General features: G+C 48.5%; 1 protein-coding gene across 1 annotated transcript in view; it reads left to right on the top strand.

Annotated features, from left to right (window-relative positions):
• The window catches only part of MGAT5 (alpha-1,6-mannosylglycoprotein 6-beta-N-acetylglucosaminyltransferase), a 603,388-nt gene that overhangs the window by 558,682 nt on the left and 20,195 nt on the right, over positions 1–24,511 (top strand). The window contains exons 13-15 of the mRNA XM_085647328.1: positions 1,932–2,078; positions 3,264–3,380; positions 20,242–20,316. Of these exons, the coding sequence (XP_085503454.1) occupies positions 1,932–2,078; positions 3,264–3,380; positions 20,242–20,316 (339 nt within the window). The remainder of the gene's footprint in view (positions 1–1,931; positions 2,079–3,263; positions 3,381–20,241; positions 20,317–24,511) is intronic.

Here is a 24,511-nt window from a genome sequence, read left to right as displayed (position 1 = left end):
AAAATTGTTTGAAGATGAAGATCCCAAAACATTTTAATCCAGAAAGGTCCCTCAGACTTTTGTCTCTTCCTACACCAGGAGGAGAAGCTGTTCCCAGATCTGGAAAACAGGGCGTTTTCCTAATTTCCGTATTAGATGATTCTTGGAGTGAATCGGGGGAGGGCGGGCATTTGTGGGACGAGACCCGACTACTTCCTTTTGATATGAGTCTCAGGGAGGGTTATATCGTAAGGTTAAAAGGTGAATATTGAAAAAGGGAGTTTGGGATTGGTCCACTTCCTAACAGCATTAGTCATCAGGTTTTCTGCAGTCATTGGCTAATGAGCAGGATAAAAGGTATCTTGTCATTGAATCTTCAAAAGGTCCTGGCAGAACATCTGAAGAAAGGAACGACCTTCCCTTACTCTAGGTATAGACACTTGAAGTACTCTTTATTCTCCACTAGCACCAAGGGACAGAAAATGCTCCCCAAGGTTCATCTGGCTAATCTCTTGTTCACTTCCTCTGGGGCGCAAAAGCCAGGAGGCGGCCTTTATTGTGTTCGGCAGTTTCAAGCACCCACTTGTATGTTGACTACACTGGTTTCAATGGGGGCCATGGCTGGCGAGAAACTTGGATGTAGAAGCTTTCCTTGAACAGCTAGGAATGGTAAAATAGACCAGGAGTGACTTTTTCAGCTCCTTTAAGAAACTAGGAATTTTAATCATAGCAGGAGGCAGGGGCATGGAGGCCTTACTCTCTTTTTTTCTAGTTCTCTTTATTAGTTTTTATGAGTAAATGACACAATATTGTCTGACGCCCAGCATTTTTTTAACATTGAGAGACGGTGGGTTTATACAGCAGTTAGATGCAGTTCTTAATTTGAGCCGTGGTTTCCAGTGCTCTGCACCAGCACTTAATTGTCAGTACTGGAGCTTGAGACAGTCTCCCACTAGGTGGCGCTGTCAGGATAATTTAGAGATGACCACAAGAACAGTTGTTAATTATTAGTTCAATATACATTAAAAATGACTAATACCTGCCGCTCAAACCAGTCTTATAGCCTTGGGTGCCTGAAATTGTGTGAATTTGTCACAGATTGGGATGGTTAGTAGTTGTGTTGTTACTATGATTGGAAGCATAGCAGGGGCAATGTGTGGTGCCACCTACAGTGGCCTCTTGACAAGAGCCCGGGACTTATGTTATTTTTTTAAAACAAATTAAGCACTGGACAGATCATTTGAGTGGAGAACCTCTGGCACGATAGATCGGTTCCTCCTCGAGAGGTCCGTCTCCCTCTTGGAGCTGTGACTGGGGTCCCCCAGGCGACTACCGATAAGTCTGAAAGCAGGGGAGTGTGCCAAAGATCTGTCCCCGACCGCAAGGCCTCTATCAAGCAGAACAGTTTGCTAGTAACATTTTCTTGTGTTCTTTTTCTGGTATAAGGATGCCCTCTGGTGTCCATTTCCAAGTAATGTACAGAGACTAACGGGGAGTTTCATAATTCCATTGTTCCTATCGATATTTTTGACATTTTTACCTCAAAACTTTAAAAAGTCATAACCCTGATTCCATTAGTACATTTGTTTTATTTTTGGTGTAATTTTTGCTATTACTTATTCATATTTGTTTAAATGGGTTACGAATCTTTCTGTATTATTGTGTGTCTTGTCATGTGTTAACTGCTTGAATTTAAATACATTACTCTGGGGATTTGCCTGCACAATAACGACCAGGGAGGGCTCAAGCAGAGTTTCTCATTGCACTGTGTTGTGACCTAGCTAGATTTTGTTATTGAGTTGGTAACGGTAGCAAACTCCGAATGTAAAAAGGTCCGATAAACGCTGCTTCTAGCTGTTAATCAATTTAATGCAGCTTGACGTTGATACCATTTGCAAAGCTTTGTTAATCAAATCATTATCGATTCCCAAAGTCTTATTTTTATTTTGCAGTTGTTCGTTGGTCTTGGGTTTCCCTACGAAGGCCCCGCTCCTCTTGAAGCTATTGCCAACGGATGTGCATTTCTAAACCCCAAATTTGGGCCCTCAAAAAGCAGCAAAAACACCGATTTTTTTAAAGGCAAACCAACCCTCCGCGAGGTAAGCAAATCCGCATGACTATTTCCAACTTGAGCACCTCATAGCCTGTGCTCCATGGTGTGTGTCTGGTGGTGTTTGTCGAGCAGATTAAACCTGGTTTACGACAGGGAGAACGCCAAGATAAGTAGTCGAAACCAGTGTAAAGCTGAGATATGACCAAAACAGAAATTCTGTGCTTAGAATTATGATACACAGAAACAAACTCAAGTTGCTAGTGCTTTCGCGGGTCAAGCTATGACTCCTAACATTTCTTTTTATAGAACTTATGCTATATATAGTGGGCCCCCCAGTGGGAACACAGCGGGGGCATTTCCTTATACTTTTGTTCCCACTGTGGGTATTCACTTCACCAGTCCAAACTGAAAGCTGGATATTGAGGATTATTCCTGCTACAATGTCCACCAGCATCCAGGCAATACTCCCAGCTCTTGAGGTAGAGAAATAGTGTTTTAATGTCTTGTTGCAGCTGCTGTGAAGGATTTTGCTGATGTCTAGCCTAAAGTATGAGTTAATGACTCCAAGAACACTGGAAGCCTATACCAGCCACGTTATGTGTTCATAAGAAGTATTCAGTTTTGAAGGACAAGTTTGATCATTGTCTAGTTTCCACCACTAGGCCTAACCTGGAAACCAATTACCAGGTTAGGCCAGTTAGAAATGATCATGTTGGGCAAGACATTGGCACTTTCCTAGGTACAATCCAGTACCCCATGGCATTGGACGATTAAGGACATTCATTGAATTAATGAAAAAGTATACTTGAGAATGTAGACAATATGAATTTCTCTTACCACCTATCAGATAGCTCTAGTGCGAAAGGTGGACTTGAACAGGGAAAGAAACAGTTTCTCATGTCTATGGTGGTTAAAGGACTACCGGCCAGGGAAGTCACCATCCTGTTTATCTTTGCATGCTGTTCCAGTGGACACCCCAACAGATGTGTTTAATACGATAAAACAAAGACAACTGGCTCTCCTTTGGGATGCTGACAAAGATTCCTAAATTCATTGGGTTTTTAAACAAAACTAGAAAATGATCAGTGCTAATTTGCATAATCGAATCACACTCTGGTATTTCTGGTGTGCAACTGCATTTTAGGTGTCCTAGTGACAACACAAAATAAAAAAAAGTGTGCTGAAACTTTCAAGTCTATCGGGCATGGATTAATATTATTTCTTATTGCAGCTGACATCCCAGCATCCTTACGCTGAAGTTTACATCGGGAAGCCATATGTTTGGACTGTCAATATCAACGATCCTATTGAGGTGGAAAAGGCACTAAAGGCAATACTGAGTGAACGGGTAAGTCGGATACACATATTCCACCTTTCCAGTGACTGGAGAATTTCAGTCTCATAAATCACAGCTGACAAAACTGCTGATCAGATGATGTACACTGTGTTCATGTTGAACAATTAGGTGGAAAAACCAATGACTAATTGTCATGTTGAGGAACATGGCAAGCAAAGTAGGAGAATTGGGGTTGGGGGGGACCTTCATAGCGAATCGTCATGCTAAGTAATCGATAGGGCAAAACATCTTAATGGAGGAGAATCACTAGTGGTGGATTACAAGGCAGCAGACCTTGAGAAAACAACAGCATTTGCAAAAGAGGGAAACATCACTGGAATGTTGGTACATACAGTGCATGATGTCCAGTTGGCCCCTTTCTTTTATCCCGTTCAGTCCAAAGTCAATGGATTTTACACGCTCAGTCCATCTTCACTCACAGAGTGCTAATGGAGCTGTTAAACTGCTGCTTTGTAAATCTGGAGATACAACTTCAGTGATTTGCATACTGTGTCATCCATCATGTAGCCCAAATTCTTATAATGTTCAACCAGTGGCGCTCATTTGGTCTCACTCTTAATAACAATGATGTTATAAGATCCTGCTCTTCACTTTCTCCATGGTTTAGCCAGCATATATTTTGTTGCTGGAACACCATATTGCATAGATGATAGATCTGATATCCTGGTAAAGTTTTACCATAATCTGAGGAATTGTCCCTAAGTGAGTTTGTCCCTTAAGGTTCTCAGGTGATGGCTTTTATACCTTAGCAATGATTTCCCATCCGTCAGTTTGCAAGATAATGTGGTAAGAAGTTGTTGTCTAAGACTTTGACAGTGAGGTCTAGGAAAGAAACCTCATGTAGGCTCATTGAGAATTAGATATTCTTTGACTGGAGATTGAGTCACTATAAAAAAGGTATCTACATTTTTCTTGAGCAGTAACCCTGCAAGCCAGTAGGTGGCATCGTTCAGCTCTGCATGGCATCAGCCGCCCCCGAAGTGACGTGTTCGGTGTCTATATAGGCGCAACCATCGCGCGCTGATGGCACTTCTTTTCTTTTCCGAGCCAATCAATGCAGATCCGGGAAGAGTTACCCCTTAGTCAGTTTTTGAGTAACTTGTTTAGACATTTTGTCTAGAGGTTTTGTGGTGTATTCCTCCTAGTGTCACAGGACTCTCATCAAAGAAAGCCGGCTTCAAGCCCTGCGGCGCCTGTCACTTATAAATGTCAGTGATGGACCCGCACCTTGTTTGCCGCTGGTGCCTCGAGCGCAATCGCGACCCGAAGGCCAGCTCAGATTGCCATGCTGTGCGCACGAAGGCCTTGAGGGAGCCATCCCTCAAGCTTCTGGCATCATGACATGCAATGGCGCGACAAACCAGATTCCCATCGAGAGGAAGTTCCCGGGAGATGTCGCGGAGTCCTAGATCCTCATTGTAGGGTTCTGGGTGAAGCCAGTGGACTGGGCAGTTCTACAGATACTAGCCTGCTTTCTTCCCCTACCTTGGCTATGGAGTAAGGAGCTTCATTCATAATGGTGGTTAGGAGGGTGGCTGAGGTCCTGGACCCCAGCTTGCCCTCAGTAGCAGTCAAGATGAATATCTTGACAGAAGTGCTTCAGCCGGTAGGGTCCCCATTAGAACTGCATCTCCCTTTTAATGAGGCACTTACTGACATTCTGCTTGGGACTTGGTCCAAACCCAGCACAGGGGCTCCTGTGAACAGGACAATTGTCCGTCGCCACTGCCCCACACCTGGGGCCCCAAACTTCTTAACACAACACCCCAACTTCAGCAACAATATGTTTTCTTCCACCAGCCTAGAAGTGTGGTCTGTGAACACTGCTTGTCTTTTGGACCTCAATTCCCCTGCTTGGTGGGATACGGTTGTGCAGGTGCTGCCAACAGTCCTGGATGAGGCCCGCGCCATACTCGTCCAGGCTGTTGTTAATGGGAAGGATGCAGCAAAGTTCACGATTCAATGTGGACCAGACACAGCACACTCACTGGGTAGAGCGATTTCATCAACGGTAGCTTTACGACGCCACACCTGGTTGAGGACAACTGGCTTTTCTGGGGATGTCCAAGCATAGCTTAAGGATATGCCCTTTTATGGCTCCCGTCTCTTCAGTCACGAGGCGGATTCAGCGCTGGAGCGCTTTAAGGATAGCAGGGCTTCGGCCAGATCCTTGCGCCTTTACATGGCTCCTCCCCACCCCCAATTTGCCTTTTGTTACTTTTGTGGCCCCTGAAGGGACTTCCAGCCACGGATGTACCCACCCAGCCACAGCGGGGCACAAGCTTCACAGTCTCTGCGTGTCCAAGAATGCTGTATCTACAGGCCCTTGGGTCAGGCAGCCAGCATTGGGGTCAGTCCTCCACCTCCCAGCAGCCGCAGCCTCTAAACCTTCCTCAACTGCCCTTTTACTATGTTGCGCACCCAGTGGGCAGCAGGATTTGCCATCACCTGGCCCACTGGAGGTCTATAACATCAGACAGGTGGGTTTTGCAGATCATTTGAAGGGACTAATCCCTCCCCTTACACTTTACATCTCCCTCCATTCCATTTACTTACGACAGGCTGACGGAGGACATCCTAATCCCTTCTCTGCCAGGAAGTGACAGCTCTCTTGACCAAGGGTGCTAATGCCAGAAGTAGGTTGTGGTTGCTATTCCCGCTCCTTTCTGGTGCCCAAGAAGCACTGAGGTCTTTATCATATCCCCAACCTGTGGTCTCTCAATTTCTTCCTCAAGAAGAAGTTCAAGATGCTCACTCTTGAACAGGTCTTGTCTGCCCTGGGCCCAAGAGACTGGATGGTAGCATTGCACTTGCAGGACGCTTACGTTCATATGCCCCTCCTGCCTCCCTAGAGGCTTTACCTGCAGATCAAGGTGGGCCATGAACACTTTCTGTGTGCTGTTGTTTGCTTGGACTCACCAGCACCACTTGGGTGTTCACCAGGGTGATGGCGGTGTTTGCAGCTCATCTTCAGAGATCTGGTGTGCCAGTCTTCTATCTCGATGTCAGGCTGTTGAATGCAGACTCACCCCACGCTGCCATTTCCCACCTTCAGACTATGGCGGACCTCCTGCTTTTGCTGGGGTTTACTATCACTGTGCTGAAGTCACACCTGCTTCCTTTCATCGGAGCTGTTCTGGACATGGTACAGACTTGGGCCTGTCCTACCGAACGGCGAGTCCAGGATATTTACACTATGATACCGATATTTCAACCTCTATCCTGGATTTCGGTGAGGCTGACTGTGAGGCTTCAGGACCTTATGACCGCCTGCATTCTGCTTGTGACACATGCCGATAGCATATGAGGGCCCTGTAGTGGGACGTGAAGTTCCATTGGGCACAGCATCAGGGAAATCTCTCCGACATAGTCCAGATCTTGAAATGGCACAAGATTTGCAGTGGTGGTTAACAAACCACGATTGGGTTAGCAGCAGACCCCTCTCCCTTCCCCTACCATATGTGACAGTGGTGACACCTGCATAATTCTTGGGATAGAGTGGCCATCTGGGAGAGGTGGAGATCAGAAGCCTCTGGTCTTCAGGGGAACCTGGACTCCACATTAACATGTTGGAGCTCTGGGCGATTCGGCTGGCATTGAAAGCCTTTCTACCCTCCATCAATGGAAGGCTAGTGCAGGTGTTAACGGCATCACCACCACCATGTGGTACTGCTACAAAAGGGGTGGGGTTGTGGACCCTTTGTGAAGAGGCCCTGCGTCTCTGGACATGGCTGGAATGTCAGGGCATTTCCCTGGTGGTTAAATATCTGACTGGCTCTCTGAAAGTGAGAGCAGAAGAATTCCACTGAAAGTGCCTAGCAGATCACAAATGGCATCTCTGTCTGTAGGTGGTGCAAACTCTCTTTCATTAGTGTGGAGAACCTTGGTTAGATCTGTTCACCACTCCTGAGTACTCGCAATGACCTCAGTTCTGCATGCAGGAGTTTCCAAAGCAACACCAAAGGGGATGATGGACGGAGTGTTGAAAATTGCAAGCACTCACCCCCAGTCAACTGATCTGGGTTTAATCCATCATCATTCTTTAGCTCACTCCGCCACCCCAGTTCAGACATGGCCATATGCAAATCAGTCTGACCCTGTGCCTCATGGGAACAGTCCAGCCCGAACTGCCAAGCCATGTCTTCCCTGGACCGGAAACAAGCATCCTGGGACCGGTTTCTGGCTAATCAGCCGTCATCAGCCGGGCTAGCTTGAATCCAGTGGCAAAGTGAGCAAGGCACCCACGTCTGGGCATACCCTGCCAACTTAGGGCGAACAAAGCAAAACCAAAGGGGATGATGGACGGAGTGTTGAACATTGCAAGCACTCATCCCCAGTCAACTGATCTGGTTTTAATCCATCATCATTCTTTAGCTCACTCAGCCACCCCAGTTCAGACATGGCCATATGCAAATCAGTCTGACCCTGTGCCTCATGGAAACAGTCCAGCCCGAACTGCCAAGCCATGTCTTCCGTGGACCGGAAACAAGCATCCTGGGACCGGTTTCTGGCTAATCGTCCGTCATCAGCCGGGCTAGCTTGGAGGGGCGTGGCCAAGCCGGCTACGATGGCGGCTGTGGAGTGCTGAGGCTCCGTGATCGGGCCAGTAACTTACCCGATTCCAGGCGTTGCTCGCACCTTGAAAACGAGCACCGGGCACCGGAGCGGATCCTGGGTCTGCCGGAGTGCTTGCCAGGAACGCAACGCTGGAGGCAAGCGGCGGCGGAGACCGTTGGCAGTGCGGTCGCCAGATCGGAGCTCTGGGCTACAAGATGGCGGACATTCGGTCCGGAGGAGCGGACTAGGGGGTGCATTCGAGGCCCCTCGGGCCCGGTGCGGCCCCTGGCTCACCATCCCTCACACCAGGAAGGCAGACAACACCGACCCCCGCGCGGGGGACGACGGAGGGAGCCGGACTTCCCAGGTGCGCGTCCGCTGCAGGTCCCGGAGCCCGGGAAGGGGACGAGCGGCCTTTTTGGGTCAGGGACGACCCTTCCTCCGGCGGCGGACTCAGACGCGGATCCCGCATTGAGGTACCGGTTCGGGGCGGTGGCCCCCCCCTCACCCTGTGTCCCGGGATAGCGGAGACAGCTGTTCACCCTCGGCCTGGTGACGGGCCCCCACGATCCTCCCATCATAGCCGGTCCGCCTGACCTTAAGATGGCGCCTGACTTTCTGCTGGGTGCCGGTGATATGATGCGCAATATGCTGGCGCGAGTGGGGTGAGCTGCGTCCCCGTGTCGGCGCATTCGCAGGGGTGCCCCACAGCTGAGTGGCTCCCAGTATAATCTGCACTGGCATAGACGGTGGCCCAACGCCGGCACGGTGGTATGACACCGGGATAGAGCGTACTCTCGTACGTGGACGGAGAGCCCCTTAATCCCCGGACAACATACGGAGGAACACAGCGGCGTTCCCGGAGGGTGCCCGACCCCCGGGGGCACCACGACCATCGACGGCGGCGGAGGTGGACTTCAGTCAAGTTAGCCTCAAAGGGGAACCTCTGAATCAACGACGCGCTTGCAACCGCTGCCCCGGCCGCCAGGATGGGGAAACCGAGGGCGACCCAACACACAGCGGTACCTGAAACAGCCCCAGAGAACATGCCAAAGACTCGGACATGGGTGAACACAGAGGCACCACGGGCCGATCCCGCGATCTCAGCCAAGCTGGATCAGGTCCTCGCGGCCATCGAGCTCTCCAGAGTCTCTATGGAGGAGAGACTCGGGACCCTGGCAACGGACATCAGCCTTATCCGCGACGCTCACCGCAAACTGGCGGACAAAGTAAAAGATGGGGAAAAGACGGTGGCCGAGCTGCAACCTATGGTCGGGGCCCACCAGAAGTCGCTGCAGGAGGTCCTACATCGGTTGACCATTATGGAGGAACGCGCGGACGATTTGGAAGGACGCTCGAGACGCTGTAACATTCGCGTGCTGGGTTTGCCGGAAGGAATCGAAGGCACGACCCCCCTGCAATACATGGAAACCTGGGTAAAGTCCCTCACCCCCGAGAAGGACCGATCTGCATTCTTTTCACTGGAACGGGCTCACAGGGTCCCAGCCCGTAGGCCGCCGCCGGGCGCGGCTCCACGACTGATGTTAGCGAAGTTCCTCCACTACCGGGACAGGGACGCGGTGCTGCGTGCGGCACGAGCGGCAGGCGCCCTACAGGTCGAGGACAAGCGGATCATGGTTTTCCCGGATTACGCGAGAGCGGTGCAGCAGCAACGGTCTTCCTTCCTACACGTGAAACGCCGCCTCCGGGAGAATAAAATTCAGTACTCTTTGCTCTTTCCAGCCCGCCTCAAGATAATCCATAATGGCTCTACTGTCTTCTTCACCACCGCCTCGGAAGCGCAGGATTGGACGGATCAACACTGCTCGCAGCAGTCTAGAGCAGATACCATAAGAGACCCGAACCCCAAACTATCCCGACCCAGGAGACGCACTCAGAAGCGCCCACGCGGTGGTGCAAGTGGTGGGACCAAGTTGCGCACCCAAGATTCTCCCGACCTGGAACAGATTGTGAGGGAAAGGAGGGAGGCCCTGCAGGCGGTGATCAATCTGCAGACGCCCTCCCAGCAGGACGACATAGACCGACCCCCGCACATCTTCACATCTGAGGGGGAGAATGACAGCGATGGCTCCCTGTCGGGCGGAGACTCTGTGACACCCCCTCTGGTCACTCCTCAGACAGCGGACCTCATTCTGGATGGACAATCAAGGACTCTTGTACCGTAAGAGGGGTTTGCTGGGAAACTGCCTAACGAGGGTGGTTATCTTCACGTCTCACTCCCTAGCGTTAGACACCTTGGCCCTTCAATTGACGATGCGAGCAACGCTCACTTATCCTCTAAAGGCCCGATCCGTGTATCGTCTTACGCACCCACACCGCCGCCCCCATCATACATTGTTGTACTTCCCGTCTTAGGGAGCGCAGGTTTGGACGCATCGTCTCTGGCGATGGGTCCTTTGCATTGGGAACGTTTCCCGACCCCAGTTCCGCAGTTGGTTCCCCCAGTTCAGCATAATCCCAACTCCCTCCCTAGCACACCGTTTCTTACCCAGTGCTTGCACACCCCACACGTCATGGCACCAGGCACCCACGCGATCAACAGCCCCAGCGACCGGGATCACTGGTTCGTTACTCAGCAGCGGCGCAGCGAACCCCTAGGTCCCCACATAGCGACCACTCGGACCGACAGCTCCCTCGGCCCGCACACTAGACATACTACCCATGGCACAGAGGACGAGTGTAACGGACGTTAACATACTTACGTTAAATGCACGCGGTCTTCACACCCCCCGCAAGCGCTATGCGATCTACGCCTACGCGAAGCGCCAAACGGCATCCATACTCCTATTGCAAGAAACCCACTTTAATGCAGCGGAGGTGGGCAGGGTGCAGGCAAAATGGCGGGGCCTCATTTGCGCTACAACCTACTCATCATTTGCCCGCGGCGCGCTGATCTGGATCCGACCAGGTACTCCGTTCCGAGAGCTCCAGCGGGTGGTAGACGGGGAGGGTAGATTTGTCCTGTTGGAGGGGCTGCTTGACGGACAGGCCGTCCTATTGGGCAGCATATATGCCCCGAATGTTGATCAGGATAGGTTTTGGGACCGACTTACGAAAATCCTCGCCCAATTCACACACGTGCCCTGGATACTCGGGGGAGACTATAATTGCGTCCTAGATCCCGACATGGACCGCTCATGCCCCCCCCTACCACGCTCCCCTACTTACAGACACATCGATAGATTTAAGGCCTGGGTAGCACACTGGTCACTCACAGATGTATGGCGCTTGCACTACCCTCATACACGCATGTACTCCTTCTACTCAGCTCCCCACAACCTTCGTGTCAGACTAGATCGCTTCTTGTGCACGGCAGCGGTACTCCCTCAGGTCCGCCACACAGATTACCTGGGTAGAGTCATATCCGACCATGATGCACATGTACTAAGTCTTCAATGGAGACCCCCACACCCCCCTGTCCCCACATGGCGCCTCCCGCGCGATTGCCTGGCGAATCCGGTCTTCACCCACGAACAAGAGTGTAGTATCCGAGAATACTTTGCCCGAAACACGGGGTCGGCTTCTTCCGCCCTAATCGAGTGGGACAGCTTCAAGGTGGTGGCCAGGGGAGACTGCATTCAACAGCGCGTCGGGGTGAAACGCACCCTGGAACAGGCCCTCGATAAAGCCGAGAAACGGCTTGCCAACGCCACAAAACTCACCGACCAATCGGTGGCGGTGGCGACGCAGATCGTACATGCCAAGTCGGAATATCAGGGAGCGTGCGCGGATCTGCGGCGATACAATTTTCGGACATATGCGACTCGAATGCACAAAGACCGCGACAAGACGGGCTCGCTGCTAGCGTGGCTAGCTAAACAAGACACGGAGATTCGACCCATCACGTCCATATATACGCAACACGGCGTCTTGGTACACTCTCAGGACGAGATTCTTCAAGAATTCCGTCAATATTACTCGGTGGTCTACGATAGGCCCCGAGCATGGAGTCAGGGGATGATCGATCGCTTCCTTGACCCTCTGCCTCTCCCACAGATATCTTCTGCAGAGAAAACTGACCTGGACACGCCGATACGTACCTCTGAGATCACCCAGGCCATACGCACATTGGCCCGAAACAAAGCCCCGGGCTTGGACGGGTTCCCGCTGGAATACTACGTCACCTTTATTTCCCTGCTGGCCCCCCGTCTATCGACGGTACTGGACACAGCACTGCACGCGGGCGAATTACCCAGCTCCATGAGAGAATCGGTAATAGTCACCTTCCCGAAGCCCAACCGCGACCCACAGCTGTTGGCGTCTTATCGGCCCATAACGCTCCTTACAGCCGACTGTAAAATTTTAGGGAAAATATTGGCTGAAAGATACTCCCGGGTGGTATGTCCGCTAGTACACGCTGACCAATGCGGATTCGTACCGGGCAGGAATACCTCTCAGAACATACGGCGTCTGTTCCATATCCAGGATCAGATTGGTGACCGCTTCCCCAGAGCGGCGTGCCTGATCTTAGACCTCGAGAAGGCCTTCGACACCCTGACGTGGCAGTACCTGTTCTCGGCCCTCCAGCGTGCTGGCTTTGGCCCCAAGCTTGTTGCGTACACCCGCCTTCTCTACACTAAGCTCACTTCCCGAGTCCGCATTGGACGTCGTATTTCTTCGGCATTCACAATACACAGGGGCACTAGACAGGGCTGCCCCCTAGCGCCCCTGTTATTTGCGTTGGCTGTGGAGCCCTTGGCTATCCGTCTCCGAAGGGAGGGGCAGGACTGGGGCATACCGCTCGCGGACGCCACGCACTGTGTCTCACTGTATGCCGACGATCTCCTCCTGTATATACGGGACATCGCCGCGGATCTAACTCCACTCGGACTCCTTCTGACCGAATTCGCGGAAGCTTCAGGCTTGAAGGTGAACTGGGAGAAATCTGTGGTCTATCCCCTCCACCCCGACTCTGCCCCTCGGGAAGTGTGGATTGGTGATCAGCGATTAAACTGGACGGCAGAGGCCCCTCGCTATCTAGGGGTTCGCCTATATCACTCACCCACTGACATCTTTGAGGGTAACCATCGTAGGGCACTCGCCTCCATACGTTCCACCATCGGGTTTTGGCGTCAGCTCCCACTAGCCCCGATCGGCCGCGTGGCCTTAGCGAAAATGGTGCTGGTCCCGCGTCTACTCTATTACTTTACTAACCTTCCAGTGATACCACCTCGTTCTTTCTTCAAAGATCTGGACACCCTCCTTGGCTCCCTAATATGGGGCAAGGGGCGACATAGAATCGCACTGGCAAAACTGAAATTACCCACGACACAAGGCGGTCTCGGAGCTCCCTCATTCGAAGCCTATTTCCTAGCGGCGCAGCTCCAATGGCTTTCCTATTGGACCGCCGGCAGGCACACGTCCGAAACATACACGACCGCGGGTCGGATAACGACACCGGAATTATGCCGTTTGCTTGTGCCGGGATCCCGCCCGACGGGGACTTACCCCCTCCAGGTGGAGGTGGCCCGGGGGTGCATCCGGCGCATACACCGACTCGCACCAGATAGGCCCTCGTATTCACCGTTGCTCCCGCTGGTGGGCTGGCCCAAAAACACCCGGTTCTTCACCCCTGCCATGCTTCGGGAGTGGACATCTCGGGAGGTCACCGAGGCAGAAATACTATTCGCGGAGGGACACCTCCGACCATTCCAACAACTCATTGATGAATACGATCTCCCCCCGGGACAATTCTTGCGGCACCGCTAGCTCCTTAGTCATTTTCTGCCGCACTGTGATCTCACACTAGGAGAGCCCCCCACGCATCCAGTCCTCCACACGATACTGCGAATGGGACGGGGTCGTCACCTCACCACCTGGCTGTACAAGTCCATTCGAGAGTTGACGCCCCTATCATTGGCGCCCCTGCGGACCCTTTGGGAGGAGGAGGTGGGACGGGCGTTTCATGACAACGAATGGGACAGGGCACTCGAATTTCCCAAAAAAGTGTCTCGGAACGCCCGTTTCAAAAATATACAATATTACATTCTCCACAGGGCCTACTTGACCCCAGCGCGCCTCCAGCGTTTCTATCCCGATACAATTTTCCTCTGCCCCCGCTGTCAGGCGCAGGATGCAGATTTCCTCCATATGTTTTGGTCCTACCCGGGGATCCAAATCTACTGGTCGACTATCCACGAGACCCTCCGTGAGCTCACGGGGTTGCCCCATCTAGACACCTGGGAGTACTGCGCACTGGGAATAATGGGTCGGAAGCAGCGGCACAAAGTACCTATACGATTTGTCTCATTAGCACACCTCCTGGCTAAGCGATGCATAGCTATGAATTGGCGCTCCCCTACGGGCCCCCCGATGGCGGCATGGAGGGGGGCGGTGCTCAAGTGGTCTGCGGCTGAGGAGGACGCTTTGCGGGAGGAGGAGGCGAAGGGCATACGCAAAACCCCGATCTCCCTGGAGTGGGCGCTGCTAATGCATCAGTTTAAACAATCCCAACCCCTAGCTGACCAGAACACGACCGCGACTACCCATACTGCCACACAGCCACGCGCGACACAAACCCACCCAGGTGACGACCCCCCTTAATACTGCACACTCACCTTAGGGGGACCAGGTTCCTCTCCCCGCTGCTACGGGGCCTGCACCCATGCCGTATGTCCACCTGCATAGTCGTACCCCGCCCTGGGGTTCCCAATGCGCTGCTTCACCAGTTGCCCTACAGTCCACCTGAGCTGTAGTCTGGCTGACCCTTCTCTGACGGTCCATGGCTGCCCCTAGTTTCCCCTCCCTTCCCTGGTTTGTATTATATAGTATGGCAAACACCGGTTACACTGCACATGAGTGTGGTGAAGGTTATTGTAAACGTGATGATTGATCTCACCTGATTGGACACTTGTACTCTGCGATATTGTCATCCAACAATGATATGTAATGAAATTACTAACAAAAGCCAATAAAAACATGTTTAAAAAAAAATCAGCCGGGCTAGCTTGAATCCAGTGGCAAAGTGAGCAAGGGACCCACGTCTGGGCATACCCTGCCAACTTAGGGCAAACAAAGCAAACCCAAAGGGGAGTTTCCAAGGCGGATCTTGCTCGTAGACGCTTTTCCTCTAGAGATGAGTTCAGGCCTCCTGTACACTTTTTCTCCCATACCACTCCTGCCCCGAGTTCTCAAGAAGATCAGGAATGACCAGGCCCAAGTCATCCTTGTGGCTCCAGACTGTGCTTGGAAAGTCTGGTATCCCGAGCTGTTGAGCATGGTCGTTGGTCCTCCAATCAGGCTGCCCCTCCGGGAGGATCTTCTGTTGCAGCAGGGGAGAGTTCTCCACCCGAACCCATCAAAACTCCGCCTTCTTGCATGGAGATTGAGCGTCAACAGTTGACCGCTATTGACCTTCCACCTGACGTCTGTGATGTTACCTTGGCAGCCAGGCATCCCTCCATTGAGACAGTGTATGCCTGTTGTTGGGGAACATTTGTGGCATGGTGTACAGAACAACAGATCCCCTTTCTGCCTCTCTTTCTCAGGTTCTCCTTTTCATTCTCTCCCTTGCCCAGCCAGGGCTCCGCTTTGGGCACTCTTAAAGGCTATCTTACTGCTATCTCAGCTTTTCTGCGGTTGCCTGACCAGCCATCTCTCTTCAAATCCTCCATTGTAAATAGGTTTCCGAATGGTTTAAAACATATGTTTCCACCTTCCCCTTTTTGCCTAACTGGGACCTCAATGTTGTCCTCACTTTCCTTATGTGTGCTCCCTTCGAGCCCCTGCACAATTGTCCACGTATGCTCCTTACCAACAAGACAGCCTTTCTTGCAGTTACAACATCTGCCTGGAGGGTTTGTGAGGTTCAATCAACTTCATCCCAGCTTCCTTACCTGAGTATCTACCCAGACAAACTGGTGCTTCGTACGAGAGCTTCCTTTCTAATGAAAGTGGTTACTCCCTTCCATGCAGGCCAGTCAATCACTGCCTAGATTTTAAGCTCCCCCTAAGGAAGAGGAGCAACTTCACCATCTGGACACAAAAAGAGCATTGTCGTTCTACCTTGACCGCACATAAGAGTTGCGGGTGGACAACCAACTCTTCTTGGGGTATGTCAGAGAGAAGAAAGGTCGGGCAGTACAGAAGAGGACCATCTCACGATGGATTGTGTTCTGTATCTAAGTCTGTTACACATTGGCTAAGAAGCAGCCCCCTGATGCTTTGTATGCTCATTCCACCAGAGCTAAAGCTGCAACCACTATGTTAGCACACGGAGTTTTGGTCCTGGACTTCTGCCGGGCAGCAATATGGGCTTCCTTGCTCATGTATACTGAACACTACTGCCTGGACAGTCAGGTCCTTAGGCAAGGGCATTTTGCCATTTTGGTCCTGCAGAACTTCTATGTGTGAAATTATTTAGCAGACCCAATCCGGGGAAGTATTGTTTGGGTATCTATTCTAAGGTAAGGAATCTGCTGTTAGGAAAGTCTCTATCCGATTAACAAATAACTTACCTCTTTAACGCCTTATCTGGTTGAGACTCTATCTAGCCATAGATTCCTTACCAACCCACCCATCCTCCCGCTATGTGAACAAATTTCTAGGTACAGGGCTTTCCCCTTCCAGGGCCCTAGATTTCCACACCAGTGCTCACTGTATTTTGTGGCTCTGCGAAAAAAATATCTGACGTCTGACTGGGGTGGCCCTTTATAGGCACTGCGCATGTCACTTTGGGTGCGGACAACACCATGTGGAGCCGAAGAACCCCACCTACTGGCAACCGGGGGTATTACTCAAGAAAATTCACGGATATCCATGGGTATTAATATGTGTGAGTTATAGTTTAAAAGAAAACCTTCAATATATGTTGTATGAAGTCCACTCTATCCCTAATGAAGACACGTGTTTCAGGTATAAAACATTTCAGAAATAAATCCATATATTGACAAAGCAGTTCCAGAATGGAACTGCAGCCAGACACTGTTGGTCTGCCTAGTGTAGTCTCCAGTTTGTGTGGACTTTGGGAAGAGTATAAACAGTGGTTATCTTGGTTGTTTTTATTTAGGAATTCGAACTCTTCCTTGCCCAAGAATCCTTTAGCCATTGCCTCCATTGTGGTGTAATTGATAAGTTCCAGAATATCTTCGATGGGATCACCTTTTAGTTTGATGTAATGTTGTTCATTAGATAACTGGTTAAGAACTAAAGTGAAGTATGTATTATAGTCCTGTAGGAAGATGCCACCAATTTTGTCTGTTTGATTGACCACTGTTATGATTGCATTGTAGTATTTTTAGAGCCTGGTCTTCTTCATGTGTTATATTGTAACCTATGAATCTGTGTTGTAGACTTAAGCAGTCAAAATCTCTGGGAATCACTTTTTCAAATGCAGTGATCTCCCCTGGGATCCTTTGTGATGGAGGATTGAATGCATATGTTGGACATAATCCTTCACATCATGTGATCGTGAATAAAGATATAGTGCCTGAGTCTACTTTTGCTGATAAATCTTTGCATTTCCATCCTAAGGGAGAACAAATCCTGACTGGTGGTGGGTACAAAGTGTAGTCTGAGCCTAAGCATGGACAGTTCGGAGTTTGAAAGAGTGTGTTTGGACAAATTGAAAACTGGACCCATGTCTGGTAGTGGTACTGTTCGGTTGGGTCCCTCTTCCACTCTTAATTCTGTCTGTGGATTGTCTCTCCGTGCATGCCTTTTTGATAGAAACCTGACCGGTGCCTCTGCCACTGCTACCGCAGTAACACTGGCATCCTCTGTTGGAGACCCTGCCTTTGGGGCCTTTGTGTTTCTGGAGCTCTTAAAAAAAAAATAAAAGACAAAAAAAAGTGTCCGTTCAAAAAGACTGGGAGGCAGCTGGGCAGCACTTGTACCTGGTTGTTGTTTAGTGTTCGACCCTTCAGATATTGGAATTTTAGAGAATGTAACAAAATGTCTGAGGTGTTGAGAACCCTGGTTAGTAAATCTACCACCTTCATCCTGTTGGTAATAATAATCAGGCAAACATGGGTTAAATATTGATTTTGTTGTAATTTGTGATATGTTTAGCTATTTTGTCTATATTTTTTGCTGGGTGATTATTTTAAAAATTAGATAGTCTTTTCTAAGCTGATAGTGCTTCTTTAGCATCAATTAGTGCCTAGTTATACAAAATCTCTTTTGTGAGATCAACCATCTCTTTTTCCAATCTGCGTGCATGTTCTTGTACTGTGTCGACCTAAAGTTCCATCCAGTGACAAGAGCAGTTCTTGGCTACAAAGCTAAAATTCTCACAGAATTTGGGATGATTTACAAAAACCGCAAGCTCATACTTTAGCTGAAATCCTGTTGAGGTCTATAGGTGGCCATGCATTTGAGTACGTATTTCCTTTTTGTGGAGTTATTCTAATTTCTCAATATTTCTTATTTTCACTGCGGATTGTCCACAGGGACGGTAGCTACCTCTACGAAGGATGAAACTTTTAGTCATTTATCAATATACTCTTCTGTGCATGACAGCAGGTATCTCTCTGATTTATCATAGAACTAAAGTAAACTGTAAATCGGGAATGTAAAAACTACCAGGTCTTTTGTGCAACATAAAAAGGCCCTGGAAGTAAAGCAAACTGCACCAGTTTAACAATAATTGCCAGATGGCATCCCCATATACCTAGGAACCGAGGTAATTAAATAATGTAAGAATTGTTGGTTCCCTCTGATTAATTTATTAGGAGTAATTGTTTGTGGGAGCATAGTCACAAGCTAGAGCAGACCCCTTAGTTGAGTAAAACCAATCAAATGAAATCATAATATAAGGACACATTTTAGAGCAAAGCAAATTTACAGAAAGACATTCATTTATAAATGGTGCTCCTGGTGTAGGCACTGTGCAGGTGATAGAGTGACAAAGTGATAAGTAGACAAGTACAGATTATAGTGGTCACAAGTACTGGAAACACAAGGCGATGATGTACAGAGCCCTGAAACGTTTCAGACACTCATCCCCAATCAAGGATCTAGGTTGAATCCATCATCGCTCTTTAGCTCACTTCGCCACCCCAGTTCAGACCCTTGACCCTATTCCTCATGGGAACAGCTCATCCCAAACTGCCAAGCCAGGTCTTCCTTGGACCGGAAGCAAGCATCTTGGGACCGGTTTCGGGGTAACATCCCTCATCAGCCAGGCTAGCTTGAATCCAGTGGCAAAGTGAGGAAGTACAGTTCATATTTTCCCAGACTTTAAATTATGATCAAGGGTCTAATATTTGTAACATTTTCAATCCTAACTGTTAATAACAGAGTCATTGACATTACTCATGAATCATATACTGCTAACATGCACTGGCAAAACCAATAGGCCTGGTTTATTTCAGGCATATATTAATTCATGTGTGATATGTCTGGGTGCAGTAACAGAAAACTCAGAAAGTCACCCAAATACTGGTCATTATTTTGGTTTACTTGCAAGAAAGTGTAACTCAGTGTCACACAATTCACAGTAGAGGGCCCCTCGTATGCCAACTAAAACCATAGAAATGTCACACACAAGCAAGTTGGTAACTTGGCAGCTATACTCTCTGGCTGTGCGCTGTCTAAAATTCCCTCTGGAAATTTTTTGGACCCCCCTTTTCCCAGACCTAGCTTGACTGATCACCCCAAAACTTTCCTGGCAGGAGCTGATGTAGATGACCTTTTTTTTGTTTTTGGAAAGTTTTGTGAAGATTTGTCAAACGATGAAAAACTTATTAGAGAAACAAAAAAGCATTCTTTCTACGGAAACGCTGAACTAACTATAACTACACATTTGCATATACACGGAATTAATTCAGTAAACCTACACTTACCTAAATATATTCACTTCGATGTTTGGTTGGCGATATTTTGCTAAGATATTGTATCACAATACTAAAGACATAATATTCTGGGAAGATACTTATGTAATGCAGTTTGACGAGCATAGATTTTCTAATTGAAATGCAAATTTCAGCTTGTTTGGCTTCTGTTGAGTGAAATATTATTTTACCTGATTTAATTTCCTTTGCATAGCACTGGTGCCACTGCGTGTCTATTTCAGAGCTCTGAGAATGCTGAAGTGAGTCGCTGGGGGAGGCTCCATGTTGAGAGAACAGGCTGATCTTCTCTGAGCATCTGAAAACACATTTATTTCACAGACGTCTCTTTACAGTTTTAATGATTAGATTATGAGTGACAACTTTATGGTAATCACATGGCTACAACTTCGATCCTATACTACAAGACAGCCCAATTAGGTTTAAAAATGTACTTGTCGAGAAATTCTTGTATCTGTCAATAAGGTTGTCTTCTTTCTTTACAGAATGAGCCGTATTTGCCTTACGAGTTTACCTGTGAAGGAATGTTACAGAGAATGAATTCTTTCATTGAAAACCAGGTATTAAATTTTAAGTCTAAGTCTATAAATGTCACTACTATAATGGGAAAAGGTATTTCTTGTTTACGAATTTGGTAGTCCTTAAAAGTAAAGCACGGTAAGTAGGCCCGAGGTAGGGATAAACAACTTCTGTCTAGAAATGAGAAGAAACAGGACATGTATTTACCTAGGTGTTTTTTACTTACCTCTGTGTTGAAAACAGTTCCATGCTCTGTCTTCCAACACAGATATCCTAATCGAACACCCAATGATTAGTTTATCTACTCATCATTTTGCTAGATATTCAAATGTAAGTAGTTTAAAAAGTGTATCGCAGACCTTATAAAATCATAGTTCTTCCCATTTGTTTGTAAAGTGTGTGCCTCCAGGCAGGATACCTAGAGCCTCCTCTTTGTGAATAATTTGGCTCTTGGAACTTGTAATCTCTCAATGTACGTTCAGTAATTTTCCTTATCACAGTCAGTGAGCAATGTTTTACTAAGGCTCAAAGAAAAAACAGCAAAGGGACGACTTTCCCCAGTACGGGCGGTCTAGTCCATGGACTCCCAACAAAGGTGCTAAAATGGGTGCACTCAAATAAATCGGCTTGCTTCTTATTTTTAGGTCTCGTCTGCATTCTGTTGACATAAGACCCACTGTGGACAATACCAATTCTTAAAGAGGACTTTGGGACAGCCCTCTTATAATTGGTTGACTTTCTTGTCACTCATTTGCTTTCTTCTTTTTCCTTTGCTTTTCTTCTTTTTTGTGTATTCGTCCACTCCCCCGAACATAGCTGGCTTATCTTCCTGTTGATTGGATGACTTGTATCCCTCTACTGCTTACATTCGGGGAACTTCTTGCTCTCTCCCCCATGTGGTGCTTTCTGCTCTACACTCTGTGTTGCCATACCCCAAGCTCCTCTGTTACTTCCCCTTCAGATTTTTATTTATTTAACCCCTGCCACCTTGGAATAGTAAATATAAAAAAATGGAAACTACATCCACATTATCTTTTTTTTTTTTGCGCTTGCTGTTCTGTTTTTGGCTAAACCATTTTTTTCTCCATTCTGGTGAAAAGCATTAAGAAAGCCTATAAATCTGCAAAGTCAAACGTCAAGACCTTTTGGCTTTGCCAATGTTTGTTAAAGTGGTCATTACCGGTGATACTTGGCAGCCTTCACTTCTTTTACAAAGGGATTCTTTTCCTCAATGAGGGGAAAAGTGTGCCCAGAGGAATTTATGAAGGCGGCTTACTTTACTCTGTACTGTGGTGCTAGCATGATAATTCAGTGAGTTGCTTTCTCGCCATTGAAACATGCAATAATCTACAGGCGACAAGGTCATAAACAGGTGTGTGAAGTACAATATAAAAACAAATTACTATTGTTATGTTAATATTATTGTCTTATATATTTATTACGATAACCCAGCACTTAACTGATCAGTTGTCAGTGCACATTGTATTTCATTGCTTTGTGCTATATGGTGTCTTGTAAAATTCTGCCTGCAATATTGAGTACTCATACCACTTAAGGATATGTACGTGCTGTTGCTCTACTGAATGACTTCCGTTTTAAGGGTCCTGTAGGCTATCTGCAGACAATAATACTATCTGCAGCTATTAAGACCTCTCTAAATGCACTTTTAAAAGACGACTACCTAACATTTTTTGGGATGTTATCAACGGGTTGCATATTTTCATTAAAACTAGGCGAAATACGATTATGTGAGTTTCATGTATTTGATTACCACTGACTTAGTAGCATGTCTCTTTAATGTGAGTTAGACCTGTCAGTCTTATGGTGATCTTTCCCCAAACGTTTTGCCTTTGCCCATAACCTTTTGCTAAAATTAGTTTTTGTTGGCCTTCGGTCTCTGTACACCTTACCTCTGCTAACCAGTGCTAAATGTACCTGTGTTCTCTCCTTTAAACATGGTAAAATTGGTTTATACCTAATGGCCACATTTAATTTACTTATACGTTCCTGTAGAGTGGTACACCATACACTCGGGGCCTGTAAATTAAATGTTGCTAGTGGTCCTGCATCATCCACTTAACTGGCAATTCGACTTGGCAATATAACCTCCTTACTACACCTTAGACGCCGCTATTATTGCATATGTCACCCCTAAGGTAAGCCTTAGGTAGCCCATAGGGCATGGTACATTGCAGTTAAAAGGTTGGACTTGTACTTTTAAGTTTTGCATGTCGTGATATTCAAAAACTCCTAAATTAGTTTTCCACTACTGCGAGGCTTACCTCTCCCATTGGGTTGCCTTATTACATTAAATAAGTCCTAACTTTTGATTGGGAACAGGTGAACATTTCATGTTTGGTGTTTGAGAAATTGAAATTAAAAATCATCCTTAATGGTAAGGTCAGGTTTCAAGTTACAATATTGAAAATACCACTTTTAGAAAATTGGCATTTCCCTGCCCCAGTTATTTGGTGTCTGCAGCCTATCTTAAGTCACATGACTGGGTGTAGTTGGCAGTTGGACTTTTATTCCTCCGAGACAGCCACAAAATAGAGGTATTAGGTGTGCCTGGATAGGCCATCAGCTGGCAGTGTGGGGATGGAGCTGGGTGCAGCATCACTTGCAACTGAATAGGCTGTGCTCAACCTTCACACAATGGACTTGTCGCATGCCAGGACAGGGGAGTCAAAAAACTTCAAGCACTTCAAATGGAATTCTCTAGAAACTTTTCCTACTTCAAAGGAGGCATCCGGTATGAAAATGGGATCCTCAGACACACTCTTTAGTTTAATTTCTGGATCTGCAGAAGGACTCTGAGGACTTCCACCTCGACAACCCCAACGACCCTGATTACCACCGCTCTCATCGACAACCTCGCCAACCTCGGACTGAAGCAACTGGTCAACACGCCCACACACACAGCTGGACACACCCTCGACCCTATCTTCGCGGGGGGAACGAACATCTGGTTCAGCCACACCACTCAGCCTCTCTGGACTGACCACCACTGCGTCCATTTCACCTTCAACACCACCACCGCACCCAAGCCCGCACCGCAACTGCCACAAAGAAACTGGGGCAAGGTCACAGAAGAACTCCTCACCACCACCTTCCTCCAAGACCCCCCCAGCGCCACGACCAACACCAACTCTGCAGCCACAGAACTTCACCGCTGGATCTCCCGCTGCGCTGACAAACTCGCACCCCTCCGACACCCTGCCAAACAATGCCCACTGACGGCCACCTGGTTCACCACCGAACTACAGGGAGCCAGACGTCTTGCAGATGCCTAGAGAAAACCTAGCGTAACCAGAAAACTACGGAATCACAAAACAACCACAGGAGCGCCCTGAAGGAATACCACCAGCGCATTAGCGACACCAAACAGACCTTCATAAGAGGCAAAGTCCAGAGCAACGCGACCAACAACATGGAACTGTTCAACGTCATACAGCAGTTCACAAAACCCCCATTGAAGCCACGGACGTCATACCTTCCCAGCAACACTGCGACAAGCTCAGCTCATATTTCCACCTGAAGAACAAGGCCCTCTACGACAATTTCTACGAACCAACGCCAGACAGCACCTCCCCTCCCTCCAACACTGCTGACAAACCAACCATCATGTTGGAAGTTATCCCGAAACCCGAGCCATGTCTCGGGCGATATTTCAAAACCCGGGACATGTATCGGGTCTAGAGATCATCAGTTCAACAAGTACTTACTTGCACCCACTGGGGTGAACCACTCAAGAACTCCATCAGAGATCATCAGTTCAACAGGTACTTACTTGCACCCACTGGGGTGAACCACTCAAGAACTTCATGTACCAGCTTCCCTTGGGGCGACCCGGAGGAGGAGCTAGCGGAGTGCGGTCCATTGCGGTTGTTTATAAAGATGGCTCCTTTGAGCTTTGGGCTGACGAGCTCCTGGACGACGCACCTGCGTGCCTGTGCGGGCACTGAGGCCCTTGACGGTTGTTTGGCGGCCCTCTCTTCCACCCCTAACTATTTTCTCTACTGAGGAGGGAAGTTATCCCGAAACCCGAGCCATGTCTCGGGCGATATTTCAAAACCCGGGACATGTATCGGGTCTAGAGATCATCAGTTCAACAAGTACTTACTTGCACCCACTGGGGTGAACCACTCAAGAACTCCATCAGAGATCATCAGTTCAACAGGTACTTACTTGCACCCACTGGGGTGAACCACTCAAGAACTTCATGTACCAGCTTCC

The sequence above is a fragment of the Triturus cristatus genome, chromosome 3_2 (genome assembly GCF_964204655.1).
Source record: "Triturus cristatus chromosome 3_2, aTriCri1.1, whole genome shotgun sequence".
Taxonomy (NCBI): Eukaryota; Metazoa; Chordata; class Amphibia; order Caudata; family Salamandridae; genus Triturus; species Triturus cristatus.
This window is presented reverse-complemented; position numbering and strand designations above follow the sequence as displayed.